This window comes from Haemorhous mexicanus, chromosome 3, assembly GCF_027477595.1.
Source record: "Haemorhous mexicanus isolate bHaeMex1 chromosome 3, bHaeMex1.pri, whole genome shotgun sequence".
Lineage (NCBI taxonomy): Eukaryota > Metazoa > Chordata > Aves > Passeriformes > Fringillidae > Haemorhous > Haemorhous mexicanus.
In genome coordinates this window covers 8,065,710-8,088,169 of record NC_082343.1, presented here as the reverse complement: position 1 = coordinate 8,088,169, position 22,460 = coordinate 8,065,710, and the positions used below count along the sequence as shown (strand labels likewise).

At 41.2% G+C, this 22,460-nt stretch overlaps 1 protein-coding gene across 4 annotated transcripts in view; it reads left to right on the top strand.

Moving 5' to 3' along the window:
• The first annotated feature begins 8,338 nt into the window (after positions 1-8,338).
• TMEM63A (transmembrane protein 63A) overlaps positions 8,339-22,460 on the top strand; it is a 30,985-nt gene continuing 16,863 nt past the window's right edge. Inside the window, exons 1-12 of one of the 4 annotated variants that reach the window (XM_059840692.1) lie at positions 8,339-8,450; positions 9,372-9,698; positions 10,430-10,626; positions 12,458-12,537; positions 14,017-14,080; positions 15,214-15,251; positions 16,403-16,545; positions 19,002-19,053; positions 20,203-20,311; positions 20,689-20,759; positions 21,474-21,554; positions 22,187-22,310. In XM_059840692.1, the coding sequence (XP_059696675.1) occupies positions 10,441-10,626; positions 12,458-12,537; positions 14,017-14,080; positions 15,214-15,251; positions 16,403-16,545; positions 19,002-19,053; positions 20,203-20,311; positions 20,689-20,759; positions 21,474-21,554; positions 22,187-22,310 (948 nt within the window). In that variant the 5' untranslated portion in view covers positions 8,339-8,450; positions 9,372-9,698; positions 10,430-10,440. Of the gene's footprint in view, positions 8,527-8,679; positions 8,983-9,081; positions 9,103-9,371; positions 9,699-10,429; positions 10,627-12,457; positions 12,538-14,016; positions 14,081-15,213; positions 15,252-16,402; positions 16,546-19,001; positions 19,054-20,202; positions 20,312-20,688; positions 20,760-21,473; positions 21,555-22,186; positions 22,311-22,460 lie in introns of those variants that run through there. The other 3 variants (XM_059840691.1, XM_059840693.1, XM_059840694.1) reach the window with 3 other exon arrangements.

Genomic DNA, 22,460 nt, shown 5'->3' with positions numbered 1-22,460 from the left:
AATGGATTTAAAAAGATTTTAGATCTATTAACAAAATTTCAAATCATTAACTCATTTTTAAAATCTAGTCAGCTGGTTGCTGTTAGTGGTGATTTATTATTTATCCTCTTCATTCCATTCCCCTTCTGTCTAGATTGAGTAGTTTGTTAGACCTTTGAGTATTGCACAGAAACAAATACCAAAATAGCCCCCTAATTTTCTTTTGTTTTCAAATAATGCTACAATGTTCAGAAAGGAGGGTCTGTAGATAAACTGCTCCTACTCAAACAGTTACTACAAAGCTATTTTCACTTAAATGTTTATATTGTCATGGTATTGATTTCTAACATTTTTGAATGATATTACTATTTAATTTAAAAGAATTCAGAAGTAAAGAACTGGAAAAATGACTGGTTTTTTGCGTATTTGGCTCCAAAACAGAAGTAAAGGATATTTTACTTCATGGCACAGGAAATTATGTAATTTCCTGCCATGCACTCATATCTATGTAAAGAAGGAATATAAGGACTCGGATATAACATGGCCCTTAGAAGAGCAAAAAATAAAGCTCTGTGACCTGACCAGTTTTAATCCTTTTAGCATTCATACTGCAGCACCATGGGAGATGCATCATGGTCATTTGATTTTAAAAGGGAATTTAGCCCCACTTGGTCAGGTCACTTGAAGCGTGAAACACAAGCTTCAGTTGTTTGGTTTTTTCTTTTTTTTCCTTTTCTTACCTTGCCATTTGCTTATTCGAAACCATTAATCCAGGAATGACCAACATTTCCACAGAGCAACCAAATGCATTTCCAAACCTTAATTTTGGCTTTGACATGTGATTCTGCAGGAAATGCCATGCTTTTGAAGCTGGCATCTGTCAGCTTTCCAGGCTGAAGAACTAAAGGTATGGTGACTAAAATTTATTTTATCTATGCAGCATGGCTCTTAGCTTTAGCAGTTGCCAGTGCACAATTCAGCACCTTTTGACAAATCATACACGTGGAGAAGATTTTTCAAAAGTACAAGAATTTCTATTTCTCATTGAGCAAAACTTGGGTGCTTAGTCCCTTTTTTCAGCTTTGATTCTAAAATAGAGCAAGGAATATTTTATCCTGTGACAGCAAAACTAGAAATAATTACTGCAATTTAAGCAGAGACATAGACGACCTGAGAATTAATTTGAAAAGCTTGATCATTTTGACCAGATCTGTGGGAAAACTTCTAAGGCAGACTCCAGGAAAACAATGTTCTCAAGGAAGTTCAATTTCTGCAAATCCAGTGGGAGGAATCTGAAAATCATTCTGTGAAGTGGACTTGGAAAATTGTCTCTTAAAACTCTTTGAAAGCTTCACTGTTTGATTTGTTTTCAGTCCCTTGTGGTAGCAGAGCTTACCTCTGGCCTTCACCATGTTCCCAGACTGGTAAACTGTTGAACAAGTGCTGTCCTAAATGAGAAAATGCTGTGATTCATAATAGGACATGAAAATATACTGTTGCTTGGGTTACCTTGAAACTGATCTAGAAACCACAGCAATAACAGAACACAGTTGTCTTGTTTCCTGAGTGGATGGGAATTGGTCCCTTAACACAATTTCATGTCCACTGAGAAATGTTCTCACTATGTTCATTTGAATAATAAATTCAAGTTCTTACGTTGATGTATGAAACTCTTCTAATCTTCACAGGAACTATGGTTCCAAAGGAATCCCAATCACCCTGGCTCATGTTGCCCAGGGCAGTTGGCAATTTGGGGCCTTAAACCTCAGGTCTGTTCTTGCCAGGGCTCTGCATGCAGCACCTGCTCTCTCAGCTGTGCCTGTACAGCCCCAGAACTGACCCAGACAGGGTGTAAAAGAAAAGGTGCACCATGGTGTGAAGGCAGGAAAAGTTTTCCTAGGTGTTCTCATGTAACACTGATCCTTTCTTTCATCCTGGAGTTCATCTCATTCCAGAAACCATGCTACTTTGCAGGACCTGCTCTTAACTTCTCCCAGATTAATTCTGAGCACTCACTCTATCATTAACTCTATATAACCTGAATATATAAACATCTACTTCAATGAATCTAAATATAAACATCTGCTTTACCAAAACTGTACATAACACCAGTAGGAAAGGAGGGCTGAAAACATCTGGGCTCTTTTCCCAGTTCTGTCCCTGAGTCAGGATTATGACCTTGAGCAAATTGCCTTGGCCAAAATTTTCAAGTCCATATTTAGACACCAAAATAAATAAGCTGATTTTCAAAGGCACCACAGCTTCTACCAACAAAACTCTAATCAGCAACAGACTCTAATTCTTAAAGTACCTTAGTAAAACAAGCCATCTGTTACAGGGAACAAAGTTCTCCATTGATCCATAGATCACCTGTATGTCTAAGGTGCTCAGCTTGCAGTGACCACATTACTTTCCCTTTACACACAGATTAGACCACACTCCCACTCATGAGGCAATGTCAAACATGCCAAGTCCAGCTGGAAGAGATGTGAGGAAATACCTTTACATTCTTTGCATACATTTGAAAGGAGAAAGATGAAGCAGAAAGAAAAGGAAGTGATTAAGAGAGAGTAAAATAATCACAGGAAAAGAAATACAAGAAAGGATGAATGGGGGGAAGAAATTAAATACTACACAAAGAGGAAGGAAAGAGTGGACAGGGAGGGACAAGAATGGGAAAATCAGAAAGTATGGAGATAATATGTCCAACAGGAAATCACACACTAAGGAATGGATAGATTTAGGCAAGTCTGCTTCCCTAAAGTGGAGGTGCAGAAAGCACCCAGAGAGGATCCACGTGCCTGTGGTGTGCTTCAGGCAGCAGTCATGCACTTGGAACTGGCTGGATGCTGTTGCTCCCCACCACTTCCAGTCATACTCTACCAAAGCCATGCTCCCCCGGGCTCAGGAGCTTCCTTGCTGGAAAAAGCCTCACTGCCCTTGGTTGTGGCTGTTTGCCATGGCCACAGCTCTTCACATCTTCCTGCTTAAGCCACTTTGCATCCTGTCACCAAGTCACCCCAGCCACTTGCCCCTTGCATCCCTGGCACCTGACCCCCTGCTTGGGCTCACCAGGATCATCCTGCTGTCATTAGTGGCCCCCTGTGCTCTCCTACTCTGTCTGCAAAGGAGCCAAGTCGCTGCTGCTGCTGTGGAAATTGTAACTCAGACCTTGCCAGCTCTTTGAAATCCTCACAGTTTGGTCACTAAATTCTTTTCATCTGTAAATCCAGAAGTGGGAAGGGGAAATTCTTGCCCAAAAGAAAAAAAAAAAAATAAAGACTGCACATTATAGAAGCCCTTTTAAAAACTGTTTAATCTGTAAATTTATAAATTATCAAGCAGTGTGTTTGATGCTGACATTTTAAGGGAAATCAAGCCAGTAAACCAGGAAGTGCTGTGCCAAGGCCTTGGAACAGGGTTCTTAGGTCTAAAAGCTGGGAATCTCATTGGACTCTCTGCAGATAGAGTGTGGATACAGCAGATCAACCATGAGTAGTTTCTTCAAAGCTGTCAAACTTAGTGGTGTTTGGAAAGAAAAAAATAAAAGGGGAAAAACAAGTGTTCTTCTTCTGACCTATTTGGATTAAAACCAGGATTTCAGAGCTTGCTTCACAAAAATTTTCTCTCAATCCAAGGCTGCAGCAAACCCAGCTGAATTGACCCACCAATGGTTTAGACTGCAAGATCTCCTAGAGCATTTTGTGGCTCCAGCACAAACAACCACTCATCTCTGTGCTCCAGGGAAAGCAGAACCAGAGGCAAGGATGTTAAATCTGTCCAGGGCTTGTCTCAGTACTGTTGCAATAGGAGTCACTGTGTACAGTGAGGACACTTTGGAGCACAGAGGCTCTTGAGGATACTGGAGTTGTTCAGGAAAACTAATGTGTGCTGTACCTGGGAATGGGAAAACTTTACAGGCTTAGAGTGGTTTGATATTTCATACTGGTAACAAGCACACCTGGTGCCTGATAAATCCAATGCCTCATGTGGCCACGTGCTCTCCTCTTCAGTGGGACAGACCAGATTGGGCCAGAGGGTTTCTCCATCTTCCTCTCTCTCTCAGGGAGCTGCCCTAATTATAGTTAGTGCTGTGCCACCTATGCATTAAGTCCCTTCAGGTTCCATCCACATGGAGTTAATGCATGGATAAGCATTAAGATAATGTGTACATTCAGGAAACAATGAAGTCATCCACGTTTCAGGCCACCCTGCCCTACTTTTGTACCAAGGTGTGTCACACCAACAGTGGTTGCATTGTGACAGGCTAACAATAAACCTAACAATCCTATATATCAGCAAGGGGTTCTCCACACCTGCAACTACTCCAAAGAAACCAAGGTTTAAAACCTCACCCTGCCCAGAGGTGAGTGATGAGGAAGATCATGGATTCACCACTTCATAAATCAGGTTTATGCAAAGTGTGTTGCAATAAGCCTACTTTTCCCTCCCATACTTTTCAGCACTGCTATTTTAGATTGCAGTTTCCTGTGTGTTTTAATAAAACTCCAGTTTTCATCCAAGTATAACTTGATGAAGATGACAAGAAAAATGAATCATGCTCAAGCATCAATACCAATGCTATATTCACCATTTCCTATCTGATATAAAATGTAAAAGAAAAGAAAAGCAAATTTCCATCACATATTGCTAGATATATTTGGTTAAATACGTTGGATAATAATCTATTATATTGATTAATAAAAATACATCCCATCTTAAATGCAAGATAATTTCTACCTTGAAAGTAAACATATTACCTATGAATGAGAAGCATCATGCCAAAAACAATTAAAAAGAATAGAGAGAAAAGAAGGGTAAATTGTCAATTAAAGTCAAGACTTGCTGCTTGCTGATCTGTATTATGACATTTAAATCCCTGTATCTGTCTAGATTTTTCTACTTGTTTGTCTATATTATAAACATTTTAATGTTCAGTCCTTTCAAAGGAAAATCCCATAATGCCCACACTGTGTCCTGTGGGGCACTGAGGCTCATAAACAGGTTGCCAGATGGAGGCAAAGATTAAAAGCTAGCAAAGGGCTGCCAGGCTGGAAGCCTGAATTAAATCCATTAAGGTATATTTGAATAGGCAGATAAGTAGGGAACAGCAAGCTGGGCTGATGAGTTTTTTCAGAGAGAAGAAACCACAGCAAGAGTTGCCATGCATGGCAAAGCTCAGGCCACCTGCTACTCACCTCCAGAGACTATTGAAGTCCTCTTGGGAATTCACCCATCAAGGGACATCCTGCTGTGATAAATCAAACTAAAGTGACAAGGGAGCTCTCCAGCCATAAGGTCATTTAATAAAGCAAGGGAAGAGTCACACGTGGAAGTGTAAATACTCTGCACACTTGTTCAACCTGGTGCTAAAGAGCTGTTGAAGTGGATATAGAGGATGCAAAATAAAAGAAAGATGGAAGGATTTCAGAGTCTCTTGACCTGCTCCCTAAGTCCTGAGGGTGGTTTTCCATCTGCTCTAGCAACATAATTAGACGTTTGTGAACTAATGACAGTATGTGGCTTTTGTCACCAAAAGAACAGACAGTGGTAAACAAAACCCTATTTACAAGAGGTAGGGAGGAGGGAACTGTGACTCTGCTGTTGAAATTAGAGATAAACAAAATCACACCACTTAGCTAAAGAGCCTGTCTAGACAGAGGAAGAACAAAAACAAATGACAAAAGCTTGGTGTTATTCTTGTGAGAGAGGGAGAGGGAAAAATTATTTTGTAGCTAGGCAAAAGTCATCACACTGAAGAATGTCAAGACTACAGTGTTGAGATCACTGAATATTACCTGTTTTACACTACAGAGTGAGATAATCTAACCAGAGCAGGGCCTTCCTAATTTTGAAAAACATGGCAAGACTCAAGAGTATGAGCATCTTAGGAAATCAGTGAGAAAACCACCCAAGCAGATTTTGGTCCTAGAAGTGGAAGAGCTGCAAGCACACACAGAGGCTTCACCTACACAGTAGATCTACTTAATTTAAAAGAAAGTAATTACAATTATTCCACTGTGAAATCCTGTTTTGAAATAAATTGTCCACAGGAAGAGTTGTTCCAGAAAAGACAGGATGGAACAATAACTCTACAACAGTCATGCTAAACAACTTTCCCACCAACACAGCCCCAGAGAGGAGAGTGTTTAAAGGTAAAACTAACATCCTTCAACAACAGTGGGATTTCTTTATTCCAGCAGTGAATCTGAACCACTCTGAGCTGAGAACTTTTATGTCATTTTCTAACTAGCATAATTATTACAGCCAATTTAAAATCACATATTATCTACAATGCATCTGCTAGGTAAGTGATGGAATTCTGTCTTGAAATGTCCCTCAGTGACTGCAGATAAGCAGGACTTTGCCCTTTTTGTGGGATGAAGTGGGAGAAGGCAGATAGCACACGTACAGCCAGATGCTGCTTTCCACTGAGCAGGCAATCCTGAAAAGTGAAACAAGGATTTGGCAGAGTAAAACAACTGTGGGTGAATAAAGTGTCAGGAGAGCAGCCATGCATGCAGGGCCCTAAGTTATGCATGGAGTCTGTATACATGGGAATACCAGGAGTTAAAGATGGAGAGGCAGGATCAAGACTGTCAGATGGAGCAGGTAGTGGCTTCTTGGCAGCTGGGACATGAATTCCTTTTAAACATAAAAGTCAGCAGATAACCAAGGTTTTGATCAATGTAACATCAGACTAAACTCTGCAATGTCCTAATTATTGTTTCTTGGTTTTAGAGTGGGTTGCTGTTCTAAGACATCACTGCTGCTTCATCCATCAGACTGCAAGCCTTTAAAGTCAAGTGGTCCCTGGTTCCCTCTGAACAATCACATTTTCATCATTACCATAATCTTCTTCTTCCTCATATGCCTGCTGCTCAGTGAGGTCAGTCCTGCCAGTCAGGAGCAAAGGATGAAGGCACAGGAGGATGAGGCTGGTTGGCAATGCTGGGTATCAAATGGCTGTGGAGGGAACACTACATAGTGTAGTGTAGAGAAGAGAAGAGATAAATAATAATAAAGTGTAGAGAAGAGGTGGAAGGCAGGGAGCTGCTGTGCAGTGTTTCTAGCCTGTTGTCTGGAAGCAATGAACCCCTTAAAGGATAGGATATCCTTGTGGATATCTGGGAATTGGTCTTTTCCCAGCTCTATCCTGGACTCATTAACCTAAACTCCCTAGGTCTTGGGGTTTTTTCCAATTCACGGCATATGAGTTGTGTGTGGAGACAAGGGGCTATGCATACTTCATGGAACATTCATACTACTACCATTAATTTGTTAATTTATTTCAGAGCTACCTGTCAAAAGAGGTTTGGCCAGCAGGTCAGCGAGGGTGATCCTCCCCCCTGCTCTGCCCTTGTGAGCCCCCACCCAGAGTGCTGAGTCTGGCTCTGGGGCCCCCAGCACAAAAAAGACATGGGCCTGTTGGAGTGAGTCCAGAGGAGATCATGAAGATGCTCAAAGGGCTGGAGCACCTCTCCTACAAAGACAGGCTGGGAGAGCTGGGATTGTTCAGCCTGGAGAGAAGCTCCTGGGAGAGCTTAGAGCACCTTCCAGTACCTGAAGGGGGCTCCAGGAGAGCTGGAGAGAGACTTTCTACATAGGCAAAGATAGACTTTTACAAGGACATGTAGTGATAGGACAAGGGGAATGGATTCAAATGAAAGAGGGTAGGTTTAGATTAGGTAACAGGAAAAAATTCTTCACTCTGAGTGTGGTGAGGCACTGGCAGAGGTTGCCCAGAGAAGCTGTGGATGTCCCATCCCTGGAAGTGTTAAGGCCAGGTTGGATGGAGCTCTGAACAACCTGCTCTCATGGAAGGCGTCCCTGCCCACGGTGAGGGGTTGGAAATGGATGATATTTCAGGTCCCTCTCAAACCACTCTATTCCATGATTCTGTGATCTCAGTGTATGGCCTGCTCCACTTCCACCTGCGTGCTTGCCCACTTCACCAGACCTGAAATTGTGAAGTCCCTCTGGAAATCCTATCTCACATTTCTTGGGGACCGTTTTCCTTTCCCGTGCTATAAAACGCTCTGTTCAGTTCTGCTTTCAGACACCGGTAGGCGCTAGAAGGTCTCCCCGGAGCCTTCTCTTCTCCAGGCTGGACAACAGCAGCAGCTTTCCCTCGGTTATCTGAGGGTCCGCTCCCTCAGGGAGGCGCGGGGGCCGCACTCTCCCGGCAGCGGTGGCACTGTCCCGGCCGGAGCGGCCCTGTCCCGGCCGGGGCGGCCCTGTCCCGGCCGGAGCGGCGCTATCCCGGCCGGAGCGGCCCTATCCCGGCAGGGGTGGCACTATCCCGGGGGGGAGAGTGGCCCTGTCCCGGCGGGGAGAGTGGCCCTGTCCCGGCCGGAGCGGCCTGTGGGGGGAGCGCTGACAGCGCGCCGCGCGCGCATGCGCAGACGCCGGGACTTGTTGCCGGCGCTCGCAACTCCGGGGCCGGGCCGGGGACCGGGACCGCCCGTGAGGTGACGGGGAGGGAGGGCAGGGAAGAGAAAGGCAGAGAAGGGAAGGGCGGGGGTAGGAGAGGCCGCCCCGTCGCAGGTAAGGGAGGGAGGGAGGGAGGGCGGGAGCGGCGCCGTGCGGGGCCGCGGGGAGAGGAGTGGGCGAGGTGAGCACGGCCCCTCCTCAGCGGGGTCGGGGCGGGCAGCGCCGGGAGCGGCGGACCCTCCCCGCGGGGCGCTGAGCCTGCCCACCCCGCTCCGGAGCGGAGGGACCCGCTCCCTCCTCCAGGGGCGAGCCTGGCGCTTCCCAATGTGCTCCTGAGGAAGCCGGTCCCGCCCGCCGCGGCTCCACGTCCTGCCGGAGCCGGGAGCGCAGGGGGCTCCCAGCGCCTCACGGGACCCGGCTCCCGTTCCTGGAGCCCCTCCGGGGCTCCCTGGGCTCCTGCGGCTCAGCCCCACCCGTGGGAGGTCTTCCCGTGCCCTTTATCTGCCTGGCAGCCGGCTTGTTTAAAAAGATCAGCTTTCGAGAATTGGAAGCAGTGTCTGATAAACTCCAGTGAGTTGCTTAGAGTTTAGCGTGCAGGCTTGTGCTGAAGATTCCCCAAGGCTCCTCAAAAATGCTTTCTTTTCCGGCAGCACTAAATTTCAGCCCGTAGAAAGCAAGGATAGAGTCACGGTACAACTTTTATGGGCGTTGTTGGAGTTTTTTTCTTTCTCTCTCTCTCTCTCTTTTTTTTTTTTTTTTTTTTTTTTTTTTTTTTTTTTTTTTTTTTTTTTAGTCCTGTGGTGAAACACATTAGCTGAGACAAAATTTCTTCCTCGTGTCGCGCTGCCCAGCACTTAGCAAATGCTGTCTGGGGAGGAGTACTCTCCACTCTCTTTTCCCGCTGTTTAAAAGGAGAATATTTAGTTATTTGTATTTTTTGTTGTTTGTTTCGTTTTCAGCATCTCGTCAGAGACATGTGCGTTCCTGTTAAAAGCAAAACATCCCGAAAGTAGTGGCCCTGGACCTGTGTGATGAGGACCTAGAATATTTGCTTTTGAAGGGTTGAGTTTTTTTCGGGGAGTGGTTTCTCTGTGAATTTATCAGTCAGGAGTGTGTTCTGCATGAAGCAATACTTTGGAATCAGCACGCAAATAAGATCCAAGAAAGGAAATGTTTGAAGTGGAAAGCCCCAAAATAAACGAGCAGTTGCCTGCACTGATAAAAAGAACTTTGTATCAATAGCCAAATCTCGTGCATTCTTGTATGGTACTACGTTATCTGATCAGGTCAGTTGACTAAAATGAGGTAGATGTCTGTTCTCTGAGAAATACTCTTTGTTCTTTCTTGTTTGTGACATACAGTAACTGGCCAGCTGTGCTGGCCTTCCAGCTGAATTATTTTGAAAAAGGAAAATCACCCAATATTCCAAGAACAGAAAGAAACGTGTATTTATGTAGTGGTTCTTTTCTGTGGAATTAGTGGTTAGAGTTTGTTAATGATCTCAAGATTTTGACATTTAAATACAAAGTTCACAAGCTGGTGCATTCACACATGCTCATCAACTGGGAACAAAATTTTCAAACTGCTGTTATTGGAATATGTAATGCCCTGTGTGTTTCCTAGAATCACAGTCCAGGCTGGAATATGAAGTTAGATGTTCTAGATTAAATTATAGGCAAGTTTTTTTGGGGAGGGATCTTCTGCAGTTATCCTCAGATCTCTGTGAGAGAATGTGGTGCAGTAGATGTCTGGAATTCTTGTCTAGGCACTGCTGGTAGCTGAACCTGCCAGCAGTGCCTAGACAAGAATTGCAAAACATCTCACATGTGAAGGAAAGAGATGGTCAAAGGCACCTTCTTTTCCAAAGTACTTCTCCTACTTCTCTGGTTGCATCTTCCTGCACTTTTTATACTTGTAATATTAGTATATCTCACTAATACCAACCAGATTTTTCACAAGTTGGTTTCACCTTTTCTTTTATTTTCTCTTTTTTTTTTTTTTTTTTTGTCTTTTAAAGGAATAGACAAAATGAACCCTTTCTATTTTCTGGGTTTTGGACATTCTCATCTAGGCATCTTTGGGAACAGGAGTGATCCTTTCAACAGAACAAATGAGACTTACTGCTACAGCACTGCCCAGGGCAGCACAGTGCTCCAAGGAGTAACTTTTGGTGGAATCCCAACTGTCCTGCTGCTTGATGTAACCTTCTTTTTTGTAAGCCCAGTTTTCTATTTCTTGTATTGAAAGTACTTCTGACCTTCTCAAAAGTGAGATTTTCTTCTGAATTCTCTTATTTATCGGGTTGGAATTTGGTTTCTGAGAATGCTCAGAATAAGAAATGAGTTGAGGCCATCCTGGGAATATCAAAGCACTTTTCAGGTGTTGGTAAATGTTTGCATACAGATGGGATGGTGGTGTCACTGTCTGTTGGATGTGTAGATGTAGGGAGAGTGCAGTTTTACAGTATCTCTTTGTGGGGGTAGTGAATTTTGTGGTTGCAGCTCAAATTTTCATGTTTTTCATGTTTTTTCATGAAAAACCAGCTTTTTAAAATTAGATTTTCTGAAGCTGTAGATGAAGATGAGATAATGTACTGACCAGCTCAGTCCTGAGAAAAGGTGGAATATGATTAGTTGCTATCTGGAGGCTCGAGGACAGGCCTGAAACTACCCTAAAACTTGTGGTTATTTTTGTAAGCTTGGTCTAGGTTGCCTTCAACCACCAGAAACAGGGCTGCACACCTGAAAAGAGGGTCTATGGTAGTAAAATAGACAAAAAGGAAAAGTTTCTGAGTTTTAGAAATCTGCTGTAGAGAAATTTAAAATTACCTGTGCTCTGAGCTGGCCATTCTGTAGGAATGTAGAGGATATTCCTCTAAGTTATGTAGTGGCATTCTTTGCTGATTTGATTGTTGATTTGGTGTGTGCTACCATAAATCCATTTTCTGAGGATTTACAGTATTTACACTTCTGTGTCACCAATAGCACAGCATTTAATAAGATTCACTTGAAGTGTTTGCCTTTTATTTTTTTTTTTTAAGCGGTGGCTCAATTTTAAGACACTGAGTCTGCTTTTGAGTTCCTTGCTGTTGAACTCTGCACTCAAGCAGGGTAGGTAGAGAGCTGGGTGAAGTGCAGAAGACTCCTCTTCAAATACAAAGTACTGAAAATTATCTTTCAATTCCTGTATTCTTATTTTCATTACATTTTTACTACATATCCTTTTAGTAACTGTCAGTTGATGGATTTCTGATATGTTATTTCTAGGCCGGTTTCCAAAGGAAGTGAGGTTTATATTTTTCATTTTCTTCCCATTTTTATCTGGCAGTCCTGCCTAATAACTGGAGAATACTACAGCCAATTTCAACCAGAGTTGTGAAGAATCTAGAGAACTTTCCTGCTTGCACCAAGTTTAATGACCAGGTGAAGGAGGAAGATCTAAATTAATCCTTCCTGTTAGGAGGAAGGCTCTCATAAGAAGCTTGTATTAATTGTGAGATGTGGAAATGAGCTGTGTAATCTTGACACAGAGATGATCTAGACATGTATCCTGGCTGGCCAGTCAGTATTTGAAACCAGTAAATTATATCACTCACACCACTTTCCAGCCAAACAGGTTGCTCAGAATAAGAAATTCCATGGGATGGAGGAGGAACCAGAAAGTGAGGGTATATGCTACATATGCATAGAAAACAGGCCTTGTCACTTCATTGCTTTCTGCAGAGCAACTTGTTTAAAAAAAGAAAAGAAGAAAAGAAATGAAGCTATGAAATACTCAGTGATTGAGTTTTTTTCTTGTTTTCTTTGTCCCTTTCAAAAAGGGAAAATACAGGGGGCAGATTAAAAATACATTGCAGAGATCAGAGATAGGTAATTTTGGTCCCAGACAAGTTGGTCTGTAGCATGGCCACCACTGAGTTTGGCTGGCATATGATAATTGATTTAGGAGCTAGGACAGCATTTTTTGTCAGTTCTTACACACCTAAGAATGATTATTTTGAAATGGGAAAAAGAAATACTATAATATCTTCTTTTTTATTTTCTAGATTTTAATATTACTGTTTTCCATTATAAGAAAGAGATTCTGGGACTATGGTCGTGTTGCTCTGGTGTCAGAAGTTGAAAGGTAAAAAAGATATGTAATCAGACTGACTTTTGAATCATTTGGGGAGTGGGGAAGAATGTAGAGTAAATGTGGCTTATATTAGGTGCATTTATATCAATTAGATATGCTTGTAATCATTTGCACATGTTTGTTTAAAGTGCCCTCACGCTGCTTTTTGTGAATACATCCCCCTCAGAGAGTTTCTGTCCATGGTTTCAGCCATAAGTCCTGTGTTTCCATTGCCTTGGATTTCATCCTACAGCTGTGGGTTAAGGAAGTGGAGGGAAGGAAAGAGGCTGCTTGTCTGCTGACATGCTGCACATTGATGTTTGCAGTGTGCTTCTGTACAGAGGGATATTCACCATTCTGTTTATCTTGGCTCAAGCCCAGTGTATTCCCAGAGCTCCCTGCACAGCCCATGCCACAAAATCTCCCAAGGGTTCAAAAATAAAAACTGACATTTGCAGGTTTCTGAAATTCTTCACTGATTTGTAGTAATATTTCAAATGGGCATTTCATTTATTTTTTTGATGTAGGATGATATGTTGGGATGTTTAAAATCCAAGCTGTGTGTGAAGTGGGGGAACTTTAACAGCAAGCCTCTTCCTGGTGCAATCAAATTATGGTAAATTCACAACTGAGCAACTGGAAAGAACTCAAACCCTGTTTTTAGGTGTAATCTATGGACAGTTGTGAAAGATAGATGATGTAAAATAGAATGGGCAATAACTGAGAAGGCTTTAATCCAGCTGGCTGAGGCAGCAGTCATGAAGGTGCTTTGGTACTGGGCTGTGGAGGCATGGGACCAACAGGCTGGAGCAGTCAGACACCCAGGAGCCTGTGTTTTTGTCCTGCTGGACTGTGAGCTGAGCCTGCTGGCCAAAATTACAGAGACACCCAGGAACACACTCTATTCTAACAGGTGTCGTCCTGTAATTACCATTGCAACATTTCTTTTTAGCAACAAACTGAAAACAGGCACTCTTCTACTTTTGAGGGCTACAGAGTTTCTAAATGTTTCTAGCCTTGCTACAGGACTGTTTGTCTGAGGAGGTGGCTTTGCAGAGATTTAGTTGTAATGAGAAATTGTGGGTAATGGCTGTACCATAAAGGAAGAAAAGTAGAGGGAACAGAAGTGATGTCGTGTAATGAGGAATATCCAAACAGGAAGGCAGCTTGCAAATCTGCTCCTGGCTAGGCTCCCAAACCTGTGTTGCATTCTGTTACATCACTGTGGCTTTAATATCCTGATAAAATGTTATTTTCTTTCAAGTTCAGTTGTGCTCTCATGTCAGGAGCTCACGTGTCCTGTTCAACAGGAGACATACACAAGTTACTATAATCAGGCATGCGCTGCAGGGTGAAAACCACAGCTTTCATAAGTGAAAGAGTGTGTTTGTACTACATCCCTTAGTCAGAATTGTTAAAGTTGAAATAATTCTGTAAAGCTCCATCATCTGTTGTTAAAGATACTTAAAAGCATCAATTAATGTGTTTTAGTGAATCAAGATATAACCGGTTGTCAACATCATCATCAGTACCTGAAGATCTTGAATATGATAAGGTAAGTATTCCAGAGTTCTGATAATACTTTCTGAATGGAATCTGCTGGAATTTGCCATTCCATCTAGTTCAATGAACCATCATTAAACTGGAAGTTGATCTCTATGCAAAAATTAATAATGCATTGTTAACTGTGTTTTTATAGAACCATGCATAATCTCTGTTTCCTGACAAACTATTGCCATATCATAAAACCAGTATCTTGTGTCATTGTTTCTAAGTCTGGTTTGTTGTTTGTTTTCTTTTTTTTAATTAAGACAGGGACTATATGTTATTGTTTCAAAGGGGGAGGGGAGAGTGAAAACAAGACTAGTAGATAATTTGTACTGGGATAACAGTTCGAAAAGTTACATTGAGTTCACATTGCAAATAATACCTAGTTGTTCTTTACTGTACATTGTTTTCCTCACAGTGTTGAGAAAACTGGAGCAAGTGTGAGGCTAATAATAATGTTATGCACTCTCAATAATCAAAATGGTTTGAAGTGGAGGGTAATATTTTAGCCAATAACTGGCTCCCTCCATGGTCTTTCTGAAGTTGTTGAATTGGTACACCCCAATAATTTTGTGTTGCAACTTCAGAATGAGCCATGCAAGAGTTGTCCAGTGGTGGCATCCTAAGTTTTCAACATTTTATATATACATGCATCAACTTAAAATCTAGCCTTGCAATTAATTATTTGTGTGAGCATCAGAAGCATACTAGTGTTTGATCAGGATTGCTCTGCTATTTGTGTACTTTACTTCATCTTTTTAAAACCCTAAAGCAACTTTAGCTGTTGAGTAACACATGTCTATTTAGTTGGATAATGTTCACTTGAAAGAGGAGCCCTTTTGAGAGAGAAGGGGGTTTTTTGAGCCATAGTGGGATGCTCAGTGAGATGTGAATTCTGCTATCCAGTTTCACTGGGGGATTTGTAAACCTATATAAGAAGCCTTTCTTTTAATGTAGTCATGGCAGTGTTTTTTACAAGCATTTAACTGATTAACTTGTCTTAGTCCCTTGTATTTCAGAGCAAGAAGCTACTAGCTTTTTAGCTAAGAGGTTGTCTTAATTGGATGGATTAGACTCTATTTTTTGTATGTCAGTTTCTAAAAGCTTCTTTTTAAAAATTTTATTTTATTTTATTTATAGGGGTTTTGTTCTTGGATTACAGCTGCTTTTCGGATGCAGTAAGTATATGAAACAGAAATAGTGAGCTGTGGTTTGCTTTGATTTTTCTTAATTTAGAAAGGTGGCTTGCATTCCAAAATTTTGGGGGTTATTTTTCCATTTGAGTAGATAGAGTTTTAATACAAGCACTGATACAGGTGCTTCTGGTTGGTTGAAAAAAGGAAGTGAAAGCAAGGTCAACTTATGGAAATACTTTTTCAGGATACAGTTGTCCTGCTAGAAGCCCAGGCACCTCCCAGTCTTGGGACAGTGTGTGAATCTGAGTAAATCTATAGCATTTATATTGATTCAGAGCTAATAATTACACTCTAGGATTTTACTCTTCAAAGAGTAGCTTGTGAGTGTTCCCCTATTTGAAGCCAGTACAGCCCCAGGCAGGCAGTGGGATTTCCCTGCAAGGGTTTCTGTGGAGAACTGGTGATTTAGTTGGGGCTGGAATTGGCTAACCAGGGAAAGTCCATCCCAGTGTGTCCTGGAAACTGAATGTTAGACATGTGATGTGTGTTCTTTATGTCTCTTGGGGCTTAGTAGATCATGATTTTAAAAATCAATTTCTAGCTTGGATACATTGAAATATGAAAGGGATGGGGGTTAAACCTGTCCTTCTTCATTTTTGCTTGTTCAGTTCCTTCCTTTTCTAAGTTCTCCTATTCTGATGATGTAATCTGCTGACAGTGGAGAGATGGTGAGGGTTCATTCCCAAGCCTTTTATATCTCCTGTTAGCTGGCTGTCATAAGAGTGAGGTGGTTGTGTTGTAATTTTCCTCCCAGGGGGCCTTTATGGAGATGAGTGGATACTGTCACTGATCTTAAATTTGGAGAGCTAGGCTTGTGACTGGCATAAAGAGGAGGTCACAGCAAAAGACTTTGTCCTCTTCTAGTCCAAAAGAATTTGGATTCATATTTGCTCTTCAGATAATTGCTTCAATCTTAAATTCCCAAGTGTTAAGTTTTGTGTAGTGGCGTTGCACAAGAAAAACACACTTATGGAACCTGAATTTACACATGAAAGAACACAGCCATTTTGAAAGCCAGTAGGGATTGATGGGAAGGGGGATGTCACTGAGTAGACTGAGGATTTCATATATGTTCATAAACCACTCCCAAAAAGATTAAGTAAGCTGACCATGTGCTTTTCTGGCTGATGCAGTGATGATGAGATTCACGAGAGGTGTGGGGAAGATGCCATCCATTACCTCGCCTTCCAGCGGCACATCATCTGCTTGCTGATTGCCATCAGCATTTTGTCTGTGTGTGTGATATTGCCTGTCAATCTCTCAGGTGATCTGCTTGGTAAGAATTTCTTATTTTGTATTCTTAGAACAGTTCTTTATTTTATATAATAGCAAAAACTCTTTGGATTTTTTTTTTTTTTATTTTGGTGAAGTTTATAAGGTGGTGTTTTAACCACTCTAGTGGGTTGACTCTGGCTGGATGCCATCTTCACAAACTGCTGCACCCTAAGTCACTCTTCTACAGGGTGCACTCCTTCATGCACAGTGTGAGTCCCCCACAGGGTCACAAGTCCCACCAGGAAACCTGCTCCACCATGGGCTCCTCTCTCCATGAGTCCACAGGTCTCTGCCAGGACCCTCCTCCAGCACAGGCCTCCCACAGGACTGCAGCTTCCTCTCAGGCATCCACCTTCTCCAGTGTGGGTCTTCTCCATGGGCTGCAGGTGGATATCTGCATTCCCATGGTTCTGCACCATGGGCTGCAGGGAAACCTCAGCTCTGGTGCCTGAAGCACCTCCTGCCCTTCCTTCTGCACTGACCTTGGTGTCTGCAGAGTTGTTCCTCTTACATATTCTCACTCTGCTCTTCTCTGTCTGCAGTTAGATCTGCACAGTAACTGTTTTCTTCTTCTGAAATATGTTATCCTGGAAGTATTAGTATCATTCCTAATTGGCTTGACCTCAGCCAGCTGTGGGTCTGTCCTGGAGCTGGCTGGAATTGGCTCTTTTGGACATGGTGGAAGCTTCTGGCAGCTTCTCACAGCATCCACCCCTGTAGCCCCCCTGTTACCTAAACCTGACCACACAAACCCAACACACCCCCTCAGTCTGATGTGAAATTTGTGTGATTGTAGGGGGCTCTTTAAACAGTTGTCAGAAACAAGATTGCAGACCTCCTGCAGACAAGACTTAGATGACATGACTTAAAAAGGCTCAAGGCAGGATTAACTTTACCCATGCCCTCTTAACTGGGGTTGATCATTATGGTTTTTATTGGTGATGATTGTCAATGGAAAACATCTTCACAGCTGAGAAATCTTTTTCTAGTATGCAGTTTGAACCTCTTTTGTGTCAATCAATTTAAAATCAATTTTTTCATCTGTCACTAGAAATAATAGATTATTCTTTTTCTCTTTACAAAATCCTTGTAGCTGTTTGAGAATGATAAACATTTTTTATCTGCTTTTGCCTCTTTCTCATAAACAAACCAGTTAATTTGGTCTTTAATGAGAAATGTTTTCCATTTGGCTGATCATAAAAACACCAGCCATGCCTTGAATTTTTATTTGGCTACACTGCCTGCCATTGTTCCTTTATGTCTTGGTTTGTGTCTCAAAATTGGACAAATCTTGCAGAGACTTTGCCAATGCTGACTAGATAAAGTTCATTTCATGTTTCTTCCAGTCTAGTCCTCATTATGTCTTCCAGTGTGGCACCTGCAATGTCCTCTAGTCTGCCCTTCAGTTTGCTGGTGGGAAACTTGAGTTCTTTGAGTGAGAGCTCTGTTAAACTCTGTTTATACATTCTTCCATTTTTTGTTATCAGCCCTTACAATCCCATTTCATACTTGACTTTGTATCAGTCTCCTCAAGATCGTGTTTTAAGTGTTGCTCATGGATTTTAAAACCTTGTGACATAGCTCTTGTCTGTAATAGGATACATTGTACCTTTTCCTTTTTGTATTGTTTACCTTTGGAACTTCCATCTTTGACCTCTCTTTTATGAGCTCTTTCTTGGCAATTCTCTTGTTGTATTAAAATGAGCTCTTTTAATAAAGCAGGACACTATAGCTTGTTTTTCTCCATTAACCTTTGTGAGTCTAGGAAATACAGCAGAAACCAAATCTTTAGTATCTCTCCCCTTCTTCCTCTTCTTCACTGTAAGCTGATTTTGTGCATTTGCAGTTCTTTCAGTTTTGATGACTTAACTTGCAATGTGGTTTAACAGTCTGGGCAGGAAGGATTGTTTAGCTTTCTAGATACACTAAACTCCATTTTCTTTGTGATCATTTGCTCAATTTTCCTTCACTTGTATTATAACTTTTTTAAGTACTTGACAGTCTATTGAAATAATGTCATGTAAACCCATTTTTGACCTTACCAAGGTTGTCAGCACTGTTTTGTCAACACTAAATTAATAAGGCTTAAAAGCCTGAGATAAGAAATCAGTTAAGATGAAAGAAAAATGGGAAGGAAATATGTTCAATCCCTAAGCAATATTGTTAATGAAGGGAGATTGGAGGGAGAAAGAGAACTGCTTCAAAGATCTAGTGTATAGATTTTTAAAACACTCAACTGTTTTTCTTGATGACTTGAATGTGGTATAATCTAGGGGTGTTTTTTCCAACTTTAAAACACAGGACAGAGTAAACCAGCATTGATTATTATTCTAAATCATTTTATCAATGAACTTGCTCAGCATTAAAAAGAAATATATCAACTTCATTAAAAAATAGAATAAAAGATGACTTTCTGTTGCACCAGTTAATTTTCCTACTTGTTCTTGTTCTTCTTAGATAAAGATCCCTATAGTTTTGGAAGAACAACTATAGTAAATTTACAAACCAGGTGAGTCTTGCAGAGTCCCTCTGTGCTGATGCCTGTTTCCTGCCATGGTCTCTAAACACACGAATTGATATTGCAGCATGGCTCATGGGGTTGGAATAACTTAATCCCTGTCTGTCAACTGAAACTGGGATATGTTCTGCTTCAGGCTGTGCACTTGCAGTGCTGATAAGAAATCCTGAGACTGGGCTTCTGGTCTCTCAGCTCTTACTTCTTACACCACGTGTTTCTCTTGGCTAATGACTGCACACCCAGTGATATTTTTTTCAGAAATTTCCCCATTAAAGGAAACCATGCTTCAGAAGGGAGGTAAAGCTGATAGCTTTTCTGGAATGTGCAGCTGGGATGATTTAAATTCCCTTACATTAGATTTATGTGTGTGCATATCTCTCCCATCAGAGGTTACAATTAAAATTACTTCAAAGTGTTTTTAAAAAGTCCGTAAAATAGTTGAAGTACAAAGCTGCAGAAATCTTCTGATTTATTCTTGATCAATCCACATCCATCCCTGGCACTATGTCTAGTAGAATTTCTGTTTTGTTTAACCATGTTATGAAACCAAGTATCTAATGGGGATTTTTTTACTTTGTTGGATTTTTTAATCTGTGAAATAGGTTCCTGTATTTTAGTTTAATTACAATTATTAATGCTCTTCACAAAACTGAAGAGCTGTTCACAGAACAGAACTTTTGTAAGCTTTGAAGAAGGAGCTATCAGAAGAGCAGAATTTACTCCCTATATGATGCTGTTTTCAATTTGAGTAAGGATTGTGTTCAAGGAGAGTTTAATTATGCACTCAGCGCAGTAAATAATAAAGTAAATAACAAACATTTTGGCAAATAGCGTCATATGTCATATATATCATATAGGTCATGTGAATGAGAAAGTAAAAGCCAAACACTGCCTACAAATGTCCATGTCATGGAGCATCTGTTTTCTTTTTAGCTCCGTGACCCACAGAATTTTATGAGAAGGAAATAATCCCGTTGGCTGTCCAAGGCATCTGCATAGGTGTGACTGATTCAGTAGCTGCCTTTTTTCCTTGTTTTGTGTTCAGTGAGAAGTCTTGATCTGATTATCATTCTGATGGTTGCTTGTATCAGCTGGACAATTGGCTCTTCCTGTTTCTCATATTTCTGTTTTGTCTGACAGCAATAATCTTCTTTGGCTGCACACAGTTTTTGCTGTTGTTTACCTGATTCTGACTGTTGTCTTCATGAGGCATCACATGAAGTATGTCACATATAAAGAAGAAAACATAGTAAGTGTCTGTATTGGAGTAATAAAAAGTGTATCTGACAATGGATAATGCTAAAAAACCAAATTGCTAAGGTGCCTCTTGCATGCAAGAATGTGACATAAAAGTGAAGGAATTGACTGAAAGCAATGCTCTACTGAGTAAATTGTGAAAACGGATGGAGAAAAGGGGTTGGGGAGGGATTTGTGAAATTTTGCTGTAACCTATTTCCAACGTAGAAGGTGCTATCTTAAATAGATGAGCTCCCACCAAAATCAGAATTTACCTACCTTTTTTCCCCACTCTACTACAGAGCTAATTGTGCTATGTTTTGGCCTTCTTTATATTATTTTCTTTTGTAATGTATTTTATCAAAATGTAACTTTCATCTTCTCTCCCAGGTTAAGTGCACATTGTTCATAACTGGTCTTCCAAAAAGTGCAAGTGAAGAGATAGTGCAAAACCATTTCACGTAAGTTCCACACTTGAGTGATAGCACTGGAGTCATGGAATGGTTTGGATTGGAAGGGACCTTAAAGAGCATCAAGTTCCAATTCTCTGCCATGGGCAGGGACACCTTCCACCAGGCCAGGTTGCTCAGAGCCCCATCCAACATGACCCTGAACACTTTCAGGTATGGGGCATCCACAGCTTCTCTGAGCAACCTGTTCCAGGGCCTCACTACCCTCACACTGAAGAAATTCCTCCTAATATCTAATCTAAACCTATTTTCTTTTTGTTTGAAGTCATTCTCCCTTATACTGTCACTACATGCCCTTGTAAAAAGTTTCTTTCCATCTTTGTTTAGGAATAGGAGATGTAAAATTGTTCTGGTAGTTTTCCCTGCCAAAGTAGATAAGTTTTTTGAATTTTGCACTGTTTAAAATTCAGAAAAGACTATATTTCAGTCAAGTTAGTGAACTGTTCTTAAAATCAGAATTTAAGAAAGTGTCTGTGTATCCACACTTTCCACTCATGCCCCCACACAACTTTTACTTGGAATAAAGCTGTGCATCTCACATTAAGTAACTTCCAATGACTGTCTGTGCAAGTCTCTGCTCTCTGATACCTCATTCAGAAATGAAATGAGTGATGAGATGTCATTTAGGTACCAGTGCTGCTCTTTGAAACAGTTTCTTCACTGTACTTTCTGTTCTTATTGTTCTCATGTGCTGCTTCTTTTCAGGGATGCCTACCCAACCTGCAATGTGCTGGAGGTCCAGCTGTGTTACGACGTAGCCAGGCTTATTAACCTGTTCAAAAAAAGGTACTTGTTTTTGTAACCCATACAAATTTAGCATAATTCCATTCATGTTTTGCTAGTCCTTAATCAACATGTACCAGCAGTACTAACCTGGTGTATCCTAAAGATGGATTCTGTTCTTCAAGTTCTGGTCTGGACTTCAGTTAGATTCAGCTGTGTTTTAAAGGGGTTTTTGGGGCTCAGCCCATCTCTTGTTGGTGTGATATGTTGTGTGTTGCCTAAGTTAAGTTTTGACTTGCTGATTATTTATGTATGTACGTACTTAGTTACTGACAGACAGGCAGTACAAAGTGAAAAACTGAGCTATTGAATGAATAGCTGTTAACCCTGCTTCTTTGGCCAGAGGTGCTGATCCCAGGAGAGACAAGTGTTATCTTCTGGGCTCTCAAGAATAACATTGAGTTGTTATTTTTCCTGGAACCTCACTACAAGTGTAGGCTGTATAATGATATTACAGACTTGCAAATAAATTATATAAATAACCAAAATAAACTGCTTGTAAGTATCTTTGGTGACTGATTAATTTGCTATCAGTCCTTGGCATAATTTTTTCCTCTCAGGGATTATAATCTTTTTAAGCTTGATGTTGATACTGTTTTCTTGCAAAATGGTATGGGTGTATTTTTTTTGTGCAGAAAACAGGCAGAAAAAAGCCTGATTTACTATGAACACCTGCATCAGAAGTATGGCAAGAGGGTCCAAATCAACCCTAAGCCATGTGGTCAATTCTGCTGCTGTGAAATGAGAGGATGTGAAAGGGTAAGAGATTTTGTTCTTTTCTAGTTATAGCTAAGTAGGTTATTAGAGGAGTAGAAAATAGTGTTTATGTCATGTTTCATTGACCTTCAGAAAATTCTTTATTCATTCATGGCTTATCTGCCATGTTCTTGTACTGCATAGAAAAGGAAT